Genomic DNA, 21,195 nt, shown 5'->3' on the forward strand with positions numbered 1-21,195 from the left:
ATGGGATCCATTTCGGCGTCGGAGACAGTTGTGGAGAACTTTCACGGCGGTAACTCATCCCGGTGTTCAGTCAACAAACTAGTGGCCGTCCGGTCGGACAGCCGTGGCGAGTTCGTACTTGCTAGGATTAATCCGGAGCCCTGCACTACGCCGCCACACGTTCACCTGTCGTGCCAGGCTGACTGTTGTTTCCCCGCTGGCAGTGTGCCGTATCCTGCTGCGAAGGCTCTGGTTCGAATCCCACACAAAGTCAACTTTATCAGTTTCTCCTTCGTGTTGATGCCGACGGTCGCTTTTCGCGTTTGAGGACAAATGCAAGGCTTTCTTCGCCTTCTCACACACGCGTAGGTTCGGCGCGCCAAACCTCCCAGAATTTGAAGAACTGTGGATCATGAAAGAAATTCTGCTGACGCTTAAGGACGTGCGTGGTCTGCGCAGCAGTCGTACGCTGGCTCGCAAGATGCGCCCGCGCCGCTTCGCAAGTTACGTGGAGCATCGTCTCAGGTGATTTAAGTATAATTCGCCGTCACATTCTACGCAGGCCGGTTAAGAAGAACACCAGGAGGCGTTGGAACATTGAAAGGACATCTCTCCCCTCGCTGTGCCTCTTGCCACGGTACGCTAGCCTAGTGAAAAGTCACGGTGATCACGAATCAGCCGAGTCCTGTGTAGCCTCTGCACGCCGCAGGCTGGGAAGTAAACCGCAGACGCGTGGCTCAGTTTTGATGGAGCTGACCTTCGTGTTGTTACGCCACGGGGAAACGCGGATCCGAGTGGCGGCTTTCCGGGAGAGAAGCCCTTTTCCGCTTTTTTGTGCGTGCGCGTGGCCACTTTCTCCCTGGAGGTTCTCCCTGGAGGCGCCTATTGTGTGCGTGGGCGCAGCTGCTCCGGGCGGACAATCGCGGGCTCGCTCATAACCTCGCTCCCGTGTCGTGTCGTTCACGCCGCGGCTCCTAAGGAACAAGGCCGTCCAGCCGGGGTATAAAAGCCGGGGGGTTCCGCAACATCGCCGCTCTGTTCCATCCTTTCCGTCCATCTAGCGTTTGTAGCGGGCAGACGTGTCATTTCTCAATGCCCACCCGTTGTGGCAGGGCAAGAGGCAGGTCATCCCGGGACGACGACGTGCACGGGGTCATCTCGCCTTGGCGGTGTTTGGCTCTGTGTACAAGCGGCGGAAACTGAGAGCATATCGTGCCGACCGGCGAGGGCTCTCTCGGCGAAAAAATCGCGCTGCTGCCGCTGCCGCAACGTCCAGTATGTGTGCGGGCATGTCTGGGCAGCCGGCCGGCCAACCGGTTTCGCTTCGCGGCGGTGACGGAAGAACGGGCAACGAAAGCGCAGGAATCCCTGGCTTCGTGCCTCTCCGTGCTCCCCCCCCGCCCCGCCAGTGCACGTGCGTCTTGCAGTCGGTTCGCCAGCAGGTCGAGACTTGTTCGCCGTCCGTCTGCCAAAGTTGGGTGATTGCCGCCGCCGACATTAGAACGACTTGTTCGCCGTCCGTCTGCCAAAGTTGGGTGATTGCCGCCGCCGACATTAGAACGAGCGTTGGACTGGGCGTGAGGCTCGGATGTGTCTCCGGAACTTGGCGGCTGCGGAGAGTTTCGTCCTAAACTCCGCTTGCTCTTTCGTACGCAGTACAATTGCGCTAGCCTTCGCTGTGTTAATTCTGCGCCGAGATTCCTAGAATTGTGTGCATTTCCCGTGAGTAGTTGGAGAGGGAGCTGTCCAGCTACGGTCCCAGGCTAGGCTGGTGGGAAGGGCCGTTCCAGCAGGAGTGTAATGGAATCCTGGGCTGTGGCCCTCACCCCACATTACGGTGCTCGTAGTTAAGTTTATTCCCTCTGTCTCCTCCTGACCCACGTTTCAAACCAGAATAGGTAGCCAAACAATGCCTGGAACCGAATGTCCGTTATTAGCCATTGTGCGCTCATAAAACTTTGTTTTGCTCTGTTCATTGGGAGACAGGCGCGACAGCGGTGAGAGAAAATCGGCGGCAGCACGATGGGCAAAATACCATTTTTGGTCAAAGCTCTAACCCGCGGGTCCCTTAATTTGGCGGACGTTCACTGCACGAAGCTGGAGATTTTTTTATGAATCAGTGATTGTATTATTGACTGAAACTCGCGCAGGACAAGTTTTTTATTCCGTAATACATTCCGATTGAAAGCAAGAGAGCGCTCGGGGTTTGCGGATGGACGAAACGCGGAGTAGGTTCTGTCAGTGTCGCTAAAAAGAAAATTCCCTTTCGAGCGATATGGCGGCGCGAGGATGGAAGCATATATAAGCGCGGCACTTTTGGCGTGGGAAACAGCGCATTCCACCACACCGGTGGCGACAAACCTTTGGAGCGGCATGAGGGGCAACAACTATCGCTGCAACATCGCTACTTGTTATCGCTACTTGTGCAGCTGTCGCTTGGGCCCAAAAAACCAGTGACAGCACTATACCGGTGATACTAACTGTAGTATTAAGCTGGTCACTTGACCATCGGTATAGTATCATCAGTGGTTTTACGATCGCCGTCGATGAAAATTCGCGCCGCCCGTTCTGGAGGTTCGATGCGCCTTTAGGCATTCGTGCTCAGTTTGCCGAATCAGGCTCCTGGAGATTGCTGTGGGACATAAAAAAAATCGAATTTTTTTTGGTGATGGGGTGGCAGGGTGATAGGTGATAGGGTGGAGATCTCCGTATTTATAAAATAGAAGCGGCATTTTCAGCTGTTGCCTCTCTCTCTTGTATAGAGAGAGAGAAAAAAAGCGACGGTTATTCTTAATCTGAGTAACCTGATGTCTCCCCACGGCTCAAACCCTCACAAACGATCGCTACCGATTGCGTACGCGTCCTTTTCGCGCGTACATAGCGGAGTTTGTAAAAGGCGGCACACGCCTCGCGTGGCAGGTGTCACCCCGTCCGAAGAAAAGCAACCAAGCAGTGTGCGACAGCCTGCAATATACTTTCGATGATTGTTTCGATAATACGCGCTACAGATACATTCTCTCGACAGGATCTGCGCACTTTCTCCGGCGTTTCATTGTTTTCCAGATAATTCATAATAATTAATTAATGCGTAGATGTTTCTGCTTGCAATGGAGTTTTTGTTTTATTCGGCGATATCTCCTGGGTTCGCCCCCGGCGTCGTCGTTCGCGTTATCAATAGCCGTTCAAAGCTTTTATTCCACTGGGGATGGTTCTGTGCAAATATTTTTACAACTGCTGACAATCGATGACATTATCTGTTACGGTACTTGGCTGTCGCTATTCCTATCTTAATTCTGCTATAGCGCGTGCCGATAGTGCTGGTGATAGTTCCGCATCACCAGTGCAGGGACCACGATAACGCAAACTACGCGGGCAGCTAAGGCTTTCAGCTTGACATAGGTAACCAACGATATGCACGCGAGGTACGGTGCAAACCGCGGATACCAGCGTCGGTATCTTTGGAGATACCGGCACACTGTCGCGGCGCAGAGATAAGCTCCATGGGACTGATTGACGCGTTTTAATCTTCGGTAAAAGTCGATCGGATCTTACTCAGCCATCATTCACTATCGCCGAAAGTTTGAAGAGGAATCCGGCTTGATTCATACCGCATAACTTAGCAATGCGAATTACTTGTGTTTTTTTGTTTATATCCTAGAAAACGATCATAGAAAAACACGCTCTCGCATACACACGCGCGTCACGGCATCTTGATCATTAATTCATTATCATCGTCATGGGGAGGATGCTGGAGAGAGGGATTTTTTCAGGTTCTCATCCACACCTCAATTCCTCTTTACTACAACACAAGTTCTACAGCTGTAAACACGGGGGGGTTGTAAAGAGGCCGGAATGGGAGTGAGGCGTAAGTCGCAGGTGTTGCGCTTAAGCATTGCTATAGTCGCAAGAGTAAATGGGCAGTGGCAGAGTGGCTCCGTGCTCGCACATCCGAAGATCAAGAAATCCGGCTGGGGTGCATGGTGCTGTTAGGAACGGTAGAGGTGATTGATAGAGTCCTGTGGCACTCCCAATGAATGAGGGCGGTGACTGCGGGCCCGCTAAATTGGCGGGTCAAGACTAAATTCGTCGCACTATCATCGATCATGCATGTTCATGCCATGTCCTGCCTCACGTAAATATTTATCACCTGCCGTCGGTCGCTATGTTCTTATCGATAGATCGATCGATAGATTCAATCGATCACTCAATTAATCAATCAATCAATCGATAGATTCAATCGATCACTCAATTAATCAATCAATCAATCAGTCAGTCCATTCTACTAGTGTGTTCATACAAAATCAAGCATCATGTACTCTCTTTGGAAATAAAACTCAATTCAATCAATCAGTAAATCAAAATTATTCGCAACTAAAACTGTTCTATACAAAAAAGTTACCCGCATTTCCCCGAAGGGGAGCATGGGGAAGTGCGAATGCACGGGTGATGCTATGAGGGGGAGTTATGTTGAACTGTGTTGGCATTCGCCCGTTAGTTGCATTTAACACCCCGCGTGATCAAGTGGGGATTCACACACCCCGTTAGTCGTTCTCTGGAAATCTTGGTGAATTAAAGTGTATGTTCGAGGAGATCTCACACACACGGGCAAGTAAAGTGAAACGACAGTATTCTTTATTCAGCTCTTGTTGGTGTTGTCGTTGTAGTTGACGGTCATTATGACCGCCTTGTGGTCACTGAAATGTACGGTCAAGAGTTGTTGCAAGACCGCGCGTATCAGACAGTTCCTCGCAAAGGCCAGGTCGATGTAGCTGCCGTAGCTGCCGTTGATGGTGGTGGGAGCCTCTAGCGGTAGGCACGTCATGGAGTGGTTGGCGAGCATGTATTCCATCAACCACTCGCCGCCCTTTCGCACGTCCACGTTAAAGTCCCCAACAACCACGACCGGGTCCGAGGGCTTTACGCGTCTGGCATTCATCGCCGCGTCCACGTATTCGACGACGTCGTCGCGCGAGATGTTTGGCCCGAGGTAGAGAGTGACGACCACGATTCCGTCGCCCGAGTACGCGTCGGTGTAGACGGCACTGTACGGCGACTCGTCCCTGACCGGCACACTCTCCATCACCGCGTCCACGTATTCGACGACGTCGTCGCGCGAGATGTTTGGCGCGAGGTAGAGGGTGACGACCACGATTCCGTCGCCCGAGTACGCGTCGGTGTAGACGGCACTGTACGGCGACTCGTCCCTGACCGGCGAGGTGGACACGGCGTGCGACACGAGGTTCGCGTAGACGTGACCGACGAGGTAGACGCCGCAGTACTCGCCCCGACTTCCGCTCCTGGCGAAGCAGCAGTCGTCGATGGGGAAGTGGGAATGCACGGGTGATGCGAAAGAATTCTTCTTGGCCAATCGCCCTAAGTGGGTATGTGCTAAAGAAATTAGAAACTCTTCTTGGCCAATCGCCCTAAGTGGGTATGTGGTGCGGACGGACGGACGGCGGTGGACGCGTGATTCAGGGTCGCTTAAGAAGGTCATTCGCACTTAAAAGTCCATAGTCCTATGTGGTAGGCATGACGCGCCATTGCCCGGTATACCCGGAAACCCGAGTATAGATGAACCTTTATTTTACGAAGAACCCCACTTTACGAATTTCCAAAAATTAACGGGAAAAATTCACATTTCCCCTTCCGCAGTTGCCCATATACGCTTAATGCTTTCTCGATTTTACGAAGTTCCCGACTTGGCAACGTAATTTAGGAGTCGCCAGAGTATGTAATGCAATGAGGAGTCCCGTCGCGGGATGGTCCATATATCGTGTCCTTATAGTACTATAATGCCGAGGAAATTCTTCACGTTACACTGCATACCTTGTAATTTGGCTTCCGTCTTTTTTTTTTACGTGAAAGGTCTACTTGCGACAACACCTCTCTTATGCAGTATTTAAAAATTGTTAGAAAAAAAAACGCACTCACACACGAACTGATACAGTAGGTTAGGTAACCAGAGGAAGACCTTTAACTCGACGGAGGGATGAAATCAAAACAAGGACACGACCGGCCGCTCTAGCGTCCGCGCAGCAGAGACACAGAGGAAGGAGGTGCGCGCAGAAACAAAATGGCTGCGCCCATATGTAAACAAATATCTCGTGGTGCCGACCGACCAATGAAAATCCTGGCGGCACATAACAATGAGAGCAAAGAGTGCCGATACTCTAAAAGCCTTTATTTAGTGACGCTAGGAGAAGCCTACGACCTGCTGTGGACACAAGCAGGGTGATGACGACGACGGTGATGATGGGGATGATGAACCTGAGGGAAAAACTGTGGTTGATTCCTCCGTCATAGCAATCGGTGAAACACGAAAGTGAAATGTGCAGCTAAATCTGCAGCTGATCATGATTTGCCGGTTGGCGGCTGTCTTGTGGGTGTGCTTGGCGAGCGGCGTCCTGCTGGTGGGTCGCTTCGGCAAAGGTGTACTGGCGTCATTTCCGTGACGGATATGACGTTAGTGAAATCTTGGTGTATACCGGCGTAAAACACTTTCGTGTTAAAATAAAAAACCCGAAAACGAACAACCCTAAGTGTAACGTGCTCTTTAGTACTAAAGGTTGCTTCCCCGCAAGAAGACCCTGCGTGCAGGGGTGCACCCTTTACAGGCCGCTTGCTTCGTTGTACTGGTGTCATTTCCGTGACGGATATGACGTCACTGAAATGTTTGTTTATCCGGGAATAAAACACTTTCGTGTTAAAATGTGAATATATGGTGAGTACACGCACATTACGGGAATATCTAGCGCTATAGGCGTTGCCTTGTTCTCTACGGCATAAGGTGTCGTTATAATTATCCTAAATATCACAGCTGCTGCTGCTACTGATCGATGGTTATGGTGATATTGGCACGGGAATGGTGATGCCCAGTGACCATATTTACCATAACAGTGTATTCTTCCAAGAGGGAGAGAAGAAGAAGAAAACGAAAGCAATAAGCGGCGCACGCATTACTTGTTCGTCCTACTGGCCCTTGGAGAGGCGGCGGAAGTAGCGGTGTATACGATGGTGTACAGGGCTGCGCCGCGGTCGGTCAGCGCGTGCAGCGAAGCGTTATGTCGTGTACACGAAAAACCGCCGCCGCTTGTGCGTGTGCCCAGTGGCACATGACCTGTCCGCGCCGCGGCCTCCCGAAAGGCTGGCCGACCGCGCTTGTGGCTGACCGATTTCCTGGGCGGAACTGTTGTTGCGCGTAGCGCTGCAGAGCAGAGCCACGAGGGAGGCCTTTGTGTGTGTGTGTGTGTACGATCACCACGGTGCGCCAGTAGCCCGAAAGATGATGGGGCTGACCAAGCGATGCGTAGTTTGGGCAGGAAGGAAGGAAGGAAGGAAGGAAGAGACTTTGTTGAATGCCTGCAACAGACACAGGAATTCGCGCCGTCTCTTCGCGCATGCGATATCCCGGGACGGAATTCTCGACGTTGACCTCTGATTGTGTAACTTGGTGTGCAGGTACTATCGGCGTCAAACGAAACGCGAACACGGAAATATGAACCAGAACGTGCAAAATTGAAAAATACTGTTCATAGAGTTCATATAATGGCATACTATTGGTATGTTTGGAAATCTACTTTTCCCAACTTTGTTTTTGTAACTAATCCACGCGTCATTTTGGCTTGGATGGAAAGAAATCGCGCTGTTTGTGTGTTCAGGTTCATATTTTCGTGTTCGCGTTTCATTTGACGCCGATAGTACAAACGAGGTGCTGCTGCTGGCCCGATGTGGGAAATCGGAAATGGCGTTTCGGGCCTCCTGTGTCTCTTGTGTGGTGTTCTCTTTTATTCCTCTGCTATTTCTTTATGAGGGCTCAGTTCGTGCGGGGTTGTTGTTCGGAACGAGTTTCTGTACATCACCGCGTGCGCGCCCGTCACAGCGGCGCCTAGATTAGATGCGGGTGATCCGAAGCAGGAGAGCGCTGTTGATTTCCCTGTCCAGAACCGTCGCTGCGTTCTGTCTGCTTGGAAACTTCGTGAAGTGTGCATGCAATGTACGGGAAACCGTCGTTGAACACGAAAGAACGTGATGGCTGTTCTTTTTTGTCTGGTAGTATAATGGACGGAAACTTGAATGCTACCCCGTATACACATCGTTTTGGGGCCAAGTGGCAACGCTCGCACAAGAAGTCGCTTACTTCCTACGTCGACCGGCTGCCGTATTAGCGGGTGGGCCAACCGAACAGTTCGCCCGCTCTTTCAGGTTCAGAAGTCCATGGACACGGCGACCCGTTGGGTCTTTCCGGTTGCGCCTCCGACTGGAGGGTCCAGTGTGGTAGTGGTGACGGCCCATAGAAAATGGCGCCTACCCATAGGGGGATTGGCCGAGAAGAAGTTTAGTCATGCGAACCGAAAAGTCGGCATAAGAAGAGGAGGGGAGTGGGAATAGAACAAAGGAGGTCGACCTGATCAGAATAGTATATACACGGCAGCGGAGCCGTCCCACACGCATCCGTATAACAGTGGCCGGTGTGGTTTAGAGGTAAAACGATGGTGGTGATGAACAAACTGCATTGCTTTGAGTAGAGGCGCCCTTATAGACGAGGCTAATAAGCGTGTGGGGCCAATCCTCGTTGTGGGGTTGTTGGACCGCGTCATTGTCGTGGGCGTCCTGTACCAATGTAACTACACAGAGGGCTCTGTTTTCAACATTGTGTGGGTGGTGGTGGTGGTAGTGGTACAAACTTTGTTCATCCAAAGCTGTATAGAAAGAGGCGCCGGGTTTCGGGACTCGCACGAAACGGAAAATGCGGGCTGTAGGCATTAACCAATACATCTCCGCGGGTACGCATCATTGCTCCCCGTAGGCTTAACTTTAGGTGGCGCTAACGGTGAGCTGCGGGTACAATTCATGTTACCGTCGTTAGACCTCTAAGCTTAACGTTGGGACTAGCGTCAGGCCGTCGCATGTATACCCGAGTGCGAAGCAAGCACGAAACGGAAAATACCGAAGGTAATCTTCGGCCCCTCGCCTTTGATGATAATTGGGATAATTATTTGTGTCTTGCACGGACGAAAGGGGGAAAAAAAAATACCAGGGCGTGAGCTGTGTACGGAGAACGGGCATAAATAAAAGTGGCGACAGGCGCGCGTTTCGAAGTACTCGAAAGGCCTTCGTGTCGAGTGTTTGGGGAAAAAGATATCCTGCTCGCAGATATTTACGGCCGAGCAAGTGCCGTGCCAGTTCGCGCACGAACGCTTATTCAGGCAGGTGGCCCAATAAACATCCCGCTTTAGAGGCGTCATCATTATCGAAAAACAAGGAGAAAACAAGGCAGTGCATGCGTGGGTGCAGGCAACGCCAACAAAATAATTCACGCTATTACGTCGCCGGCACCGTGAAGGCGTAGACGATCGAACGCGGAGAACTTCGGGGACAGAGGCAAAAAGTTCGATCGCCGGTCTTGAGGTCGATTGGACCTTGTCACCGCGGCCAGCTCGATAACCCCGCAGCAGCAGCTGTTTCACCATCATCACAGGCTGGTCGGGTTCGTTCGTTGAACTCCCGTGGTAGCGGCAACTCATTATAATGAACCAAAGTCTGCGAGGCCTTGGGTCCATAATAATGAGCTGCGAATGCAAATGAAGCCGTGTCCGATCTATACCGCCTCTTCCTCCCTCGCCAAAGTGTAGATAGACGTTCTTTTGACGTCAAATCACTGCGTCAAATCAACTTAGGCAGCAAAGTTCGGTCATTTGTATCGCCGTCGTGTATGAGTTTTTTTTTTTTCTCTAAATGTAGTGGCGTGCTACCGCTGCACAGTGACTTGAATTTCTGCGGAATTTTTTTACTTTTCACCGTATTCGTAATAACATCAGCCTGTTGTGTCCACTGCAGAACAAAAGGACGCTCACATGCTTATACAGTCAATCCTGTCTTACGATGGCCTACTCCATTCGTTGAGCGAGATTACCGTATTTTTGCACGTACAACCCGCACCAAAAATGCGAAAATTTCAGCGGCAAAGTAGGGGTGCGGGTAGTAAGCGGTATTTTTCCTTTAGAGCAGCTTCACGGCAATGCGCGTTGTGCCGTGAAGCTCCTACGCAGTAACACTGACAGCCTTCCATGGCAGCGACTGCTCAAAACCTACTAGGACAAGGAAGAAAAAACAAGGACAAGTGCACTCTAACAAGTGAATTTAATTAGTGATTTGTGACTTTCAACTTGCGGTCAGGTTATTCTAGTTGCTAAATATACACCTTTTCTGCCTACATAGTATGTGATGCGTTGCTTGAGCAGCTCGCAGCCTTTCGCGTATCAAATGGGCGGGCAATACGCGAAGATTTTTTTTTCTTTTCCGGTTGGCTGAACGTGGGGGTGCCGATTATATCCAGAGGCGGGCTATACGCGCGAAAAGACGGTATACATTCTTGCGGCGCCACTATTCGTGGCAACGACGACGATGACGACGGGGGTGACGACGATGATGATTGCGGCCCACGTGTGCCACCATCACTTCATCAGTATAGCAGTGACTTTTCTAGTTACGTACACTTATAGGATCCAGTTGTTCTTGGCAAATGCCCCAGAGTTAGTATGGGCCCATCAACACCTTCAAAACAGATCTTAAGGGACCCTGCAACAGTTTCTTCAACTTTTTTTTTAAATCTTAAATGCTTGCAGAACGTAGTCACCAAACACACCCAGTACTTAGATTAGGGGGTCGCGAAGTACCTCAGCCAAAAATTACTGCTCTATGCCCATCAGATAACATGGGAACTCGCTCGAAATATTTTTCTCTCTTTCCCGGTCTTGAAGTTCTTCGACGGCTCGAATTGCGTCACCGAGGCCACGTGGCGCCTGTTGGCCGGTTTTTCTTCAGTTGCAGCGATGAACGCTTTTCGATAGCAACTTAAAAAATCAAGCCACAAAAACAAAGCAGAAACGGAAGGCGTATCTGGCGCGACGAGCAAATCGCGCAGTGCCGCTCCGCGCTGGCGATAGCTGTAGCTTTCGCAGTGCTTCCAGACGCGAAGGAAATAGTGAAAGTGTTTATCGAAAGTGTTGCAGGGTTCCTTTAAGGTGTGTTGGGCACTTTGCGTTTCTACGGACAGTTTTGCTACCGTGACCGTCCCAATTCATATTTCCCGCTGCTAGTTGTGGCAGCAGGATACGCAAATACCGTAGGCCCTCGTTTATAATGAACTCCTCGGGATATTAGTCTGGCTTCGTTATGCGAGATAAATTCGTTAAAAGCGGAGATTATTTGCTCTCGGTGCACTTCGGTGAATGTCGAACACTTCGGATAAAGCGGTTTCGTGATGACGATATCGGGGGCGCCTCCGCCGGCTGAAACGCGTCGATCATCATCACGCCAAACCGACCGGCCCACGAATCGAGCACGGGACTGGGCACGGTCTGTTTTCTCGTAACGTGGGACATACGGAGGAGGTCAAACGCGCGAAACCCCTTGAAACTACGGTTAGAATTGGGAGCGACAAGAGAGAGAAAATCGGAAGTGTTCGGCACAGAGCGATGTACTCCGCCCGGGAGGCATCGACGCGTGACGCACGAAGCCGTTGTGGCCGATTGATCGATTCCTGGTGATGATGACTGCGCTGGGTGTGGAAAAAAAAAGGAAAGATGGGAATAAGGAAGCGGTTGCTGTTGTGTTATGCACGCAGAACTGGTCTGTCGTTTTTGCCTGTGAAGGGTGTGACGATGTGCGCGCGAATACGTTACCCCACTAGTCCTTACGCGCTCATAATGACGAGGGGGGTCATCATCGTCGTCGCGCCCGTCTACTGTGGCGAACTCTATGTACTTTTGTCACCAAACCATGTCTCTAATCAGTTCACGTGAAGTCTTTGCACGGGCATCGGGCGGGCAGCCAGCCACGAATCTTAGTTTAGAGCGTTTTTTAGCTACCTCCACATCCAACAGACAGAGCGCACTCTTACATACATTCGCACTTGTGCGATGAAGCTGTCGCCCAAAACCTCCGTTTCGAAGTGGCTTGCTGCAGCCGCGCTTACTCAGCGAATTGCGCCGTAAACCGTTTATGAAGATTTAGTTTTTAACACGAAAGTGTTTTATTCCCGGATACACGAAGATTTCGCTGACGTCATATCCGTCACGGAAGTGACGCCTGTACAACGAACCAAGGGGTCTGTAAAGGGTGCACCCCTGCACACAGGGTCTTTTTGCGGGGAAGCAACCTTTAGTACTAATTAATACATTATACTTAGCGTTGTTCGTTTTCGGGTTTTATATTTTAACACGAAAGGGTTTTATGCCGCGATACCCCAAGATTTCACTGACGTCGTATCCGTCAAGGAAATGACGCCAGTACACCTCTGCCGAAGCGACGCGCCAGCAGGGCGTCGCTCGCCAAGCACACCCACAAAACAGCCGCCGACCCGCAAATCATTCTCAGCTGCAGATTTCGCTGCACATTTCACTTCATGTTTGACCGAATCCTATGACACAGGAATCAACCCCAGTTTTCTAACTAGCAGTCAACCATAAAGAATGCAGCAAGTCGACGGCGTGCGCGAATAATGTTTAATGAAAATTTGCGTCAGAGTTGCAATTCTGCTTACGCGCTTCGAAGGCGGAAGTCTGGCGATTATCAAAGACTTCCTTTCTGCTACGTCGTGTTGTGTCTTTTTCTCTTCGCTTTCGTTTCGTCGTCTTTTGACGCAAATTGCTCCGAAAGGCCGAGAATAAGTTAACCAAGTGAAACCAAGACTTAACCAGGCTAAAAACCAAGCGTTCGCTTTGCATAACCAGGGTTAGCTGAGCTCAACCGCAGCCATTTTAAGTCACTCCTTCTCTCCGCCTGATGTAGTATGTTGCGAAACTCCCTGTCGCCGAGAAAAAAATCAAGTCGCGTGTAAAAATATACGAGCGCTGTGCGTCTGTATTGTGCCTCGGTAACTCGGGCCTAGCTGTCGACATGTATCGAACAGCGACGTATAGAAACGGCGAAAGCCGCTCGTCCCAACCGCGTCGTCTGCTGCTTCGAAGATAACGGAGTCAAGGCCAGTGCAGCGGGGTCGATAAGTTATTCAGCAGTGTGGCATGATTCAGCAATGACCGCATTTTGGCCCATTAGTCGGCGGGCTATCAGTGGCACTCAAATTACGTGCAACAACGGTGTCCTTGAATTGCATTCAGTCCTTCAGCCCTCTGACGTCTGCTTTCAGGACCTCCGGAGCTTTTAGCAACTGTGGGGTGCAATGGTTCTGGGTTCCTCCACCCTGCTTTGAGATTGGATTGTTTGGGCCTCCTTTTAGAATTGTGTTTTTGGCCCTAAATGCAAATGACAGGCGTTTCCTCGGACCAGAGTGATAGCCTGGGGTATTTCAAAGTGAATTAATGAACAGGATCAATAAACGCTTCATTGCTCCCCTGTCACCCGATCGATGCCGACGCGGGGCACACGCTGCCCTAGCGCTGATAAGAATGTTTTCTGTCGTCACGCGTTTACGTCGCTATATATTACACCCCGATCCGACCGTTAATCTGAAGGTCGTGGGTTCGGGTACCCAGGGGTTTATCCAGACTTTCGATTTTGTGGGGGTGTCGAAATCGAGGTGGTGTGTATAGATTCCTAGTCAAGGTGCCTGTGGTTGAGGAATCTTTTAGGGGGGTGTCGAAATCCTTCTGGGGGGTGCTGGGGGCGGCTGTGTATAAAGCGCTGCGGGTACCCCTCAGGGAGCATATCTTTCTCCACTTCTTTTCATTTCAAGAAATAAACCGGCTTCAACACGAAAAATGGATAGATTCCTTCCCCTTTGCCTTCTTTTGGCGTTCTTGACTGCTGGACACGAATGCCGGCGCGCCCCTTTCGCCAGTTCTTCCTTTTTATTCACGTCCGCCGTGTCTTGTTGGGGCGGCCACAGACCGGGGAGGCTGCAGGAGGAGCCATGCCCCCGGAAAGAGGCCGTTTGGAAAGTATGCAGAAAGCTCCCCCTCTCCCCCCAATTCGTTCCCCCCCGTATATCTACAGGGCATGACTGGGCAAGCACGTGAGGGGTTCCCTTCCGCTGTTTTCTTCTTTGCCCGTACCCCTCCTCCTCCATTCCTCCGGTTGCGTGGCGTTAGGTTGTTACCTGGTGTCTCCTCCCCCCTCTCGGCTACTTTTGGGAAACCGGACCTCACACGCGGTGGGTTTCTTCTCTGTGCCGACTCTTTTCTTGCCGGCTTTTTCTCGTCCGGCGGCTGACTGCGGTGTCTTCCTTCCTTCCTTCCTCCTCCCTCGCCCCGGGGAGCGACCTTTTCAATCGAAGGTATGCGCGGCGGCGCTGTTACGCGACGGCATGGGAACACGACGTCCTCATTGAGACCACTGCCAAGGAGACGGCGGGGGGTGTGGCCCGCCGCCACCTGTCCCGTCACGTGGGCCGCCGTCTCGGTGAGGAGGCGTACGACTACGCCGACGCACTGTGCCGGACAATCCGAATCGCATAGGCGCCGAGGCGGACGACTGTAGGCGCTTGTGTTTACTGGAAGCGCTCGAAAACAAGAAAAAAATACTAGTACCTGTTCTGTGGTTTTTACGAGCGGTTTTCGGTGTCCTTCGCTGGTAGCAGGGAACGATGAACGCGGTGGTAAATTTTGAAGGAATAAGGGCACGTCAAGGGATGATGCGTGGTGGAGGGTGCAGACGCTCTCATGGGAAGAATGAACTGAAGGAGCAATTTTTTTTCGTCCTATTTAGAAGCTTTGTCTGAAGAGCGTAGGATGTTTTACTAATTGGGGGAGGGAGTTGAATCTTTGCAGCGAATGTGGGGCACAGAGTTTAAAGGTTAGCTGCTAGTTTTAACAAAAATACCGTATTTTCGCGCGTACAACCCGTACCAAAAATTCGCAAATTTCAGGGGTGAAGTAGAGGTGCGGATTATATGCGAGGTATTTCCTTTGGTGTAGCTTCACCGCAATGCGCGTTGGGCCGTGATAGCCCTGTAGCAGTAATAGCGACTAAACCACTGTTATCCCGTTGATAGTGCTTATTTTGCACACACACTGCTCAACAATATACCAACTGAAAAAAAATGTAGGCGGCAAGTCATCTAGTTGCCTAGTCAGCTAGGCAGGTTCTTTTGCATAAGCAAATGTGTAATGTTGCTTGCGTAGTAGATCTGGTCCATCCTCTTGTGTATAAAATGTACGGGGAATACGCGGGATATATGTTTTATTCGTCGACGGAAAGCGGGAGGGGGGGGGGCGGTGGCATGGCTTATACGCGCGAAAATACGGTAAACTCAAATCCTTGCATGCTTTCTGGTGTCTCAGGAGAAGGAGCACTGGGAGTTGCAGCTGTTTTGATAGAGTTCTGAAGAGGCTTGCTGCAGTAGCAGCTTCCCGCGGAAATCCGGTTCTGATTCTGCAAGGTCGCCCTAGCTGGTGTAACTTTTTTGCGCTCATGTGGCTCTGTAGCGACGCCAAAGGGCGGACGTAACTCGAGCGCTTAATCCGCGCGCGACGATTGGCTGCTGTTGGCTACGATTGGCTACTTACTACCTATCGGTGTTTTGCTACTTCTGCTCCAGTGCTGTAGGAGCTCGGAGGTTCGCGTCGCCGGTCGGGCAGATGGTTTGTCATCTGTGGTAGCAGTTTCTGATGGATGTTCCCCCACTTCTGTCTACGGGTAGACCACAGTTTCGAAACCCATGGGGGGGGGGGGGGCTTGATTTGCAACTTTTTGCTGTGTCAGCATGTTGCTGTCTCAGACACTGAGTTCTTCGATCCTGCCTGCTCTCTTGTAAATGCGTCGTCCTGTTCGCCTCCTGCTTCGTTGACCGTTCGGTCCACGTGTTTGAAGCGGGCGAAGCCATATCTTGATTGCGACAACCCATCCGTCTTGAGGCCTTGCGGTCGTCCGTACTGCCCACGGTATTGCAGACTGTGTACTCCGTTTTGCTTCTCGGACATTAAAAAAAAGAGGGTGAAAACGACGCGAAGGAAATGAAGGACAACATTGAGGAAAGTAAAGGAAGAAGCATTGAAAGGCAAAAGCTTCGGGGTGCGCGAAGCGTACACCACGCTTTGCCCACTTTTGCGTTACAAGAAGGCTAATTGCATTTCAAAATGGCTAATTTTTGCTGTGAGCACGGGGGACGTTACAAAATGCTGTGAGGGACGTAATTGCTGTGAGCACGGGCGTAGATACTACGAAATAGAGGCGCATCGCATTCAACAGCAAAATAATTGACAGTCATTTGAAGATGGGCAGATTCATTTTTTCCTTCCCCAGCGTACGGCACTTAGAATTTCTGTGACGGAATCACGGAGGAAAAACACTGGGATGGAGAATCACGCGAAATTCTTGAGTGTTAAAAGTATACAATGCGCCATCCCTTCGAAAGTTGATGTCCAACGGAAGTGTTGCTACAGCAAGATATATCTGTCGGGGGTATGAGTGCTTCATTGCGTTTAATTAAAGGCTGTGACGATAGCTTTGTGGCCAAGACCCAACCCGAACACGAACTTTACCGTGTGGTTGGATGCTCGGGCTCTACTTCACTTCCCCTCGCCTTCTTTGGTGCTTTTGACACTTTGCTTTCCTTCTTAAATGTATCTAATATGTGTGTGCGCGCGCTCGAGAGGAGGAGAGCAAAAGCACCTTCATGAATTCCCCCTTATGCTGCTTAACAAGAGAGAACAGCACACGTGTACAACCTTGTGTGCCTTGACAGCGCATGCAAGGGCGAAAGCTGCTAGCAAATTGTGGATTTCTTGTTTTAGTTTTACAGTTCAGGCGAGTCCTCGTTTAGGGCTGAGGGTCTTCAGGTGCTTATGAAGTTTGCCCAAGGCAGATGCACGCCGTAGCAGAGTCCGCACGTACTTAACTAAGCACGTTATGCAATGTGCAGCGGGCGTTTGGCTGCTTGTACTTTGTACGGAACGGCTGTACGTGTTCCTTGCTGACATCCTGTTTCTTCTTTTCTTTTCTTTCTTTTGCAGTACTCTGTGCCAAAAATCTCAGCAAGAAAGACTTCTTCCGTGAGTACCTCCTCTTGATTTGCATTCCCTGTCCGCGCTGTCGCATTCGCGACCTAGTGCCGTCGCCAAGACGGGAGCTTGCCAGAAGCATGGTGCGGGGAGGCATTGTGTGTGCGGGCCTTTCGTATCGTCTGGACCGCCGAGTGTGACGCGCACGCGCTTGGACGGGCTCTACCGTCTCATTCGATGCTCCTGGAAGCCGTGTCTGGGAGCTTGCCGCGTACGCCCTGATTATGCGGCTCTTGTAGCGTATGACGGACGACCGGGGACCAAGGGTGGTGGCTTTACGATACACAGCTCAGCGTTAACCCTCCAATTGGTGTCTTATTGGGAAAAATCGTAGGTTCGTAGGTAGGAATGAGCTAGTGTTGCAGAATGGACGATGTCGGGATGCGGTTGGGTGCGCCGCACCGACAGCTTGCGCTAGCTTGAGGGAAAGAAGTGTCATCCCAGCCGGTGGAGATGCCACGGCTTGTATGTGTCCGGAGATCACCGAAACGCTTTAGGCACCTTTCCCCCCATGTGACGTATGGTGCCACCATGCACAAGGAAGGTCGGTTAGGGTAGCGATTTCAGTGATGAAAATCTGCTTCCACGATTGATCTGCGAGAGGACAATACATTGACCTCTGGAGACCGGACATATTTCGTGGAAATATCGAGCCTTACGCATGACCGCTCAAATGAGCAAGGAGGAGTCGCCGCTTCGACAAATTGGTCTCATCGGGGAAGCTCACTAGGGTTCTGCAGGGTGATTGTGCACTGAGGGCGCCTAATTGAATCGTTACAAAGTAAAGATTGCGGATTTCGAGTATACGCTGACGTAGCCTTGCGTGGATGGCGTAGAGAGAGGCGATGAAGTCGGTCAGGTTTGAGATCTGTCACTGGAGGCCTCGGTCTCATTAGCTTCGCTTCACCGAATGTTCTCCTCACCACGCGTAGTGTCACGCAGGGGGCCCTTGAAGCCCGGTAGGCGTCACCACAGGTGATTAACTGAAACAGCCCGTTCTGGTTGCCCAACTTCTTCGATATCTCCTCTGCTAGTAAAGGGATCTTGCCGTTAAGGATGGGCCACTGCGTAGAAGACTTGATGTGGACCAGTGGGGCGTTTTCGTAAATGCAGGGGGCCCAACAACGGCATTGTGGCGGGGTGGGATGGGGCAGCAAACGACGATGTAGGTTGCGGGTCGTGATGACTGTGGGCACGGAGCACTAGTGACTGCAGCGCTAAAATTATGCCCAACGACACACGTGATGAGGTCCCTGCGCGCTGTAAATAATATCTCGCACACTGTTGACAACGGCGCACCGGTCACAGCGAACCATTGTAGACTGCTGAGTGGACGACGAATCTCGCATGTTCCACATGTTCTTGATGATTCCTCCGTCCCAAAACCGAAGTGCACGATTGAGGTGTGGCGTGGGTGCCGGCCGAATCGTTTTTTTTTTCTTTTCTTTTTCACAAACTTCCCCCCGAGAAAGCTCGCAGTATAGCAGGCCCTTTTTTGAAATCTAAAAGCCAGATCAGAACAGGAGCGGATGCCCATAGACGCAGTGTTACAATCTGAATGCCAGATCAGACCAGAAGCGGATGGAGACGGGTGATCCAAGACGTATAGCACGTATGCGAGAGAGACACCGTTGAAAGAACAATCACTCAAGCGCGTGGACCTGTCGGCAAACGTCGCGACCCGGCTCCCATAAGCGCAGCCCCGTTCCCTCCACAGACCAGTCTTTATTCTTCCGTCTGTGTGTGCCGACAGGGGCGGGGCTGTCTCGGCGCAGGCTACGGCGGCGACCGCGCCCGTGTCTGAACTTCAGCCGTAGCTGTTGCAGTTCGATTGAAACACCACCGTCTTCGAGAGAAGTTATGCGGGCTGCCGATTCCACCAAGGCTCGTCGTCCCCTCGTGGCCGCCGAAAACGGAAGCCGGTTGTGTCGTGTCCCGAGCTGCTCCGTTCTTCTCTGCTTTTACTTCTCTGCTTTTACTGCTTTTACAACGCTCGCGGCCGCGGGGGGCCTTTCTCACGAGCGGGGATGTGCGTGTGTGCGGCTGCCTGTTTGGAGTGGATGATGTCTGAAGCGGGGAGGAGGGCACGACGCGCTACGGTTTGCCGAGCCGATGCTGGCGGGGCCGGACATTCCCGCGCTGCGCGAGATTTAATTTCCGTTTTCGGGCCCCGCCGGTGGCGGAGGATCGCCTCTCCTCTTCTGTTCCCTCGTCGACGGTGTGGATGTGTCCTTCGCGTGCTTCTCGCTTGCGGCCTCAAAGTTGGTCCTGGTATGAGACGTGTGCGCGCCCGTCCGATGACCTCCTCCTCTTTGGTCGTCGGGGAGCCGGCGGACGGCTGACGTCACGGCCCGTCGCGGATTAAGCGGTCGCACGTCGGCCGGCTGCGTCTCCTAATGAGCTGCTGCCGCCGCCGCGGTAACCTCGCCGCCGCCACAGCCTGTTGTTTTCCGATCTACCGCTCACCCTCTCTCGGCCTTTTGTGTGTCCGCCTCTGCCGAGGAGCCGTGCATCGCGCGCCTGGACCTCGTCATCGGGCATTGTGTATAATAAAGGGCCGCTGCGTCTCCATTACTTTTGGCGAAAACGCTGCTTTTGGTCGGGTGCCTGGCAGATCAGACGACTGGGAACTATGATTTGAAGCAAGCCCCGCGTTTCGGGGTTCTGGTTCCGTTGCCAATGGTCGACTTCGGTGCGAGATTTGAAATACCACGCAGCGTTGAGTGAGCTCTCGTTATAACCGGTATGACGAAATCGTCTTGTTCGCTTCGTGGTCCCCCCTTTAGTGCGAAGGAGAACAAATCATCTAAGTGCTGGAGTTTACTTACAGGAATCGGGGGGGATGGCTCGCGGCGCTGCGCGCGCGGTGCAGTGCAGTATGGAGTTGCTCAATTCCGTGTTCGTGGCCCTGGCCTACGGCCCACCTTGGGACATTCGCTTTACCTCGGCCTCGTTCTGCCTTCGAGCGGAGAGCGGGCGGCGGCGCGTGACTTGAAAAGTCGCCTGCCTTGTAGTAGTCCCCCCCTCCCCCAGGTGTTGTCGACGACAGTGGCCGGAGATTAAAGGGACGACATCTCGTTTGGGGGGCGAAATTCCGGGCGCCGAGAGTCGGCGACCGGCAGCTTTCAAGCGAGAAGTGAGAGCGGCTGCGCTTGCCACGGAGGGGACGTGGATGAGGCCCGCAACAGCGACGTGGTCCGTGGAGCGTGCGTACGCCGCGTCTCTCGTTAACCAGCTGTCCTTTCTCTTCTAGCCTGCATGCTCATCTTGACGAGGGCTCCTCACCTTCCGCTCCTTATTAAACGGGGTGGCCAACCACCGCGCGTTCTTCCAACAGCTGGCTGCCTCGGCTTATGCCTGCCGGAAACGTGGTTAGTTTTTTTGCGTCCCGGTAGATCTGAGTATGAGCGCGAGGCATGTCTCGTGCGCGCGGAATGGGCCGGCGAACCTCCGTTTTTTATCTGTGCCGAGTTTATCAGAATCGGTTGCGGCCGCTCTATCAGCGCGGGAGAATTTTCAGCCCCACGGTTTGACTGGGACGATGGGTGGGTGCATTTAATGGTGGCGGGTCTTACGCACCTAGGCACCTGCTGAGTGGTGTGGGTTGTGGGGAGGAAGTTGCGATAGTCAGGTGTCATGGGAGCGGGAGCGGCTGGCTGTTGTGTATTGTGGGAGACCGCCCGGATAAGAAACCCGTTGTCAGCTGCGGAAGAATCCGCCTCGGGTGTGTGTATGTGAGCGGGTTACCGCGTGTATACGGTTGAGTGTTGCCGGAAGGGATCTTGGCGGAGGGCTGGTTAGGCTTTTAACTGCAGCTCGGCCGGCTGCTTGTTGTAATCTCGTAGTAGGGGCAGCGTTTGTTCCCAAAGCCTTTGTCTGCGGGTAGTTTGCAGAAGTTGTAACAGTGGATTTACAACTGCAGGGTCAGCAGCAGTCTGCAGGGGTGGGAACCCGCAGAAGTTAGCGGCATGTTGGTGTGGCTGCGGAACTAAACTTTGCCAACCAGGCCTAGTGCGACCTCGGGAAGGTTCAGGTGCTTTACAACGGTACTATAAACACTTCATTCACTAAAGCGACGTCCACCGGCGTTTCGAGAAAAGAAAGAAGCCGGGTGTGGCGTTAATTTGCTCCTTTAGCTAACTAGTAGAGAGGAATCGTTTTAAACACTGAAAACTAACACAAGCCTTGAAAATGACCTATAATTGAAACTAAGGACGAAAAAGAATTGATCAGATGAGAGGTGGACTGGAACCGC

The 21,195-nt window shown here is 52.1% G+C and overlaps 1 protein-coding gene across 2 annotated transcripts in view; it reads left to right on the plus strand.

The window, feature by feature from the left end:
- Positions 1-21,195, plus strand: part of LOC144138296 (E3 ubiquitin-protein ligase SMURF2-like) — a 77,125-nt gene that overhangs the window by 18,507 nt on the left and 37,423 nt on the right. For both annotated transcript variants that reach the window (XM_077670502.1, XM_077670500.1), the window contains exon 2: positions 16,893-16,931. In XM_077670502.1, the coding sequence (XP_077526628.1) occupies positions 16,893-16,931 (39 nt within the window). The remainder of the gene's footprint in view (positions 1-16,892; positions 16,932-21,195) is intronic.

The sequence above is a fragment of the Haemaphysalis longicornis genome, unplaced genomic scaffold, assembly GCF_048455015.1.
Source record: "Haemaphysalis longicornis isolate Haplotype H1 unplaced genomic scaffold, Haemaphysalis longicornis Haplotype H1 scaffold_5, whole genome shotgun sequence".
Classification (NCBI taxonomy): domain Eukaryota; kingdom Metazoa; phylum Arthropoda; class Arachnida; order Ixodida; family Ixodidae; genus Haemaphysalis; species Haemaphysalis longicornis.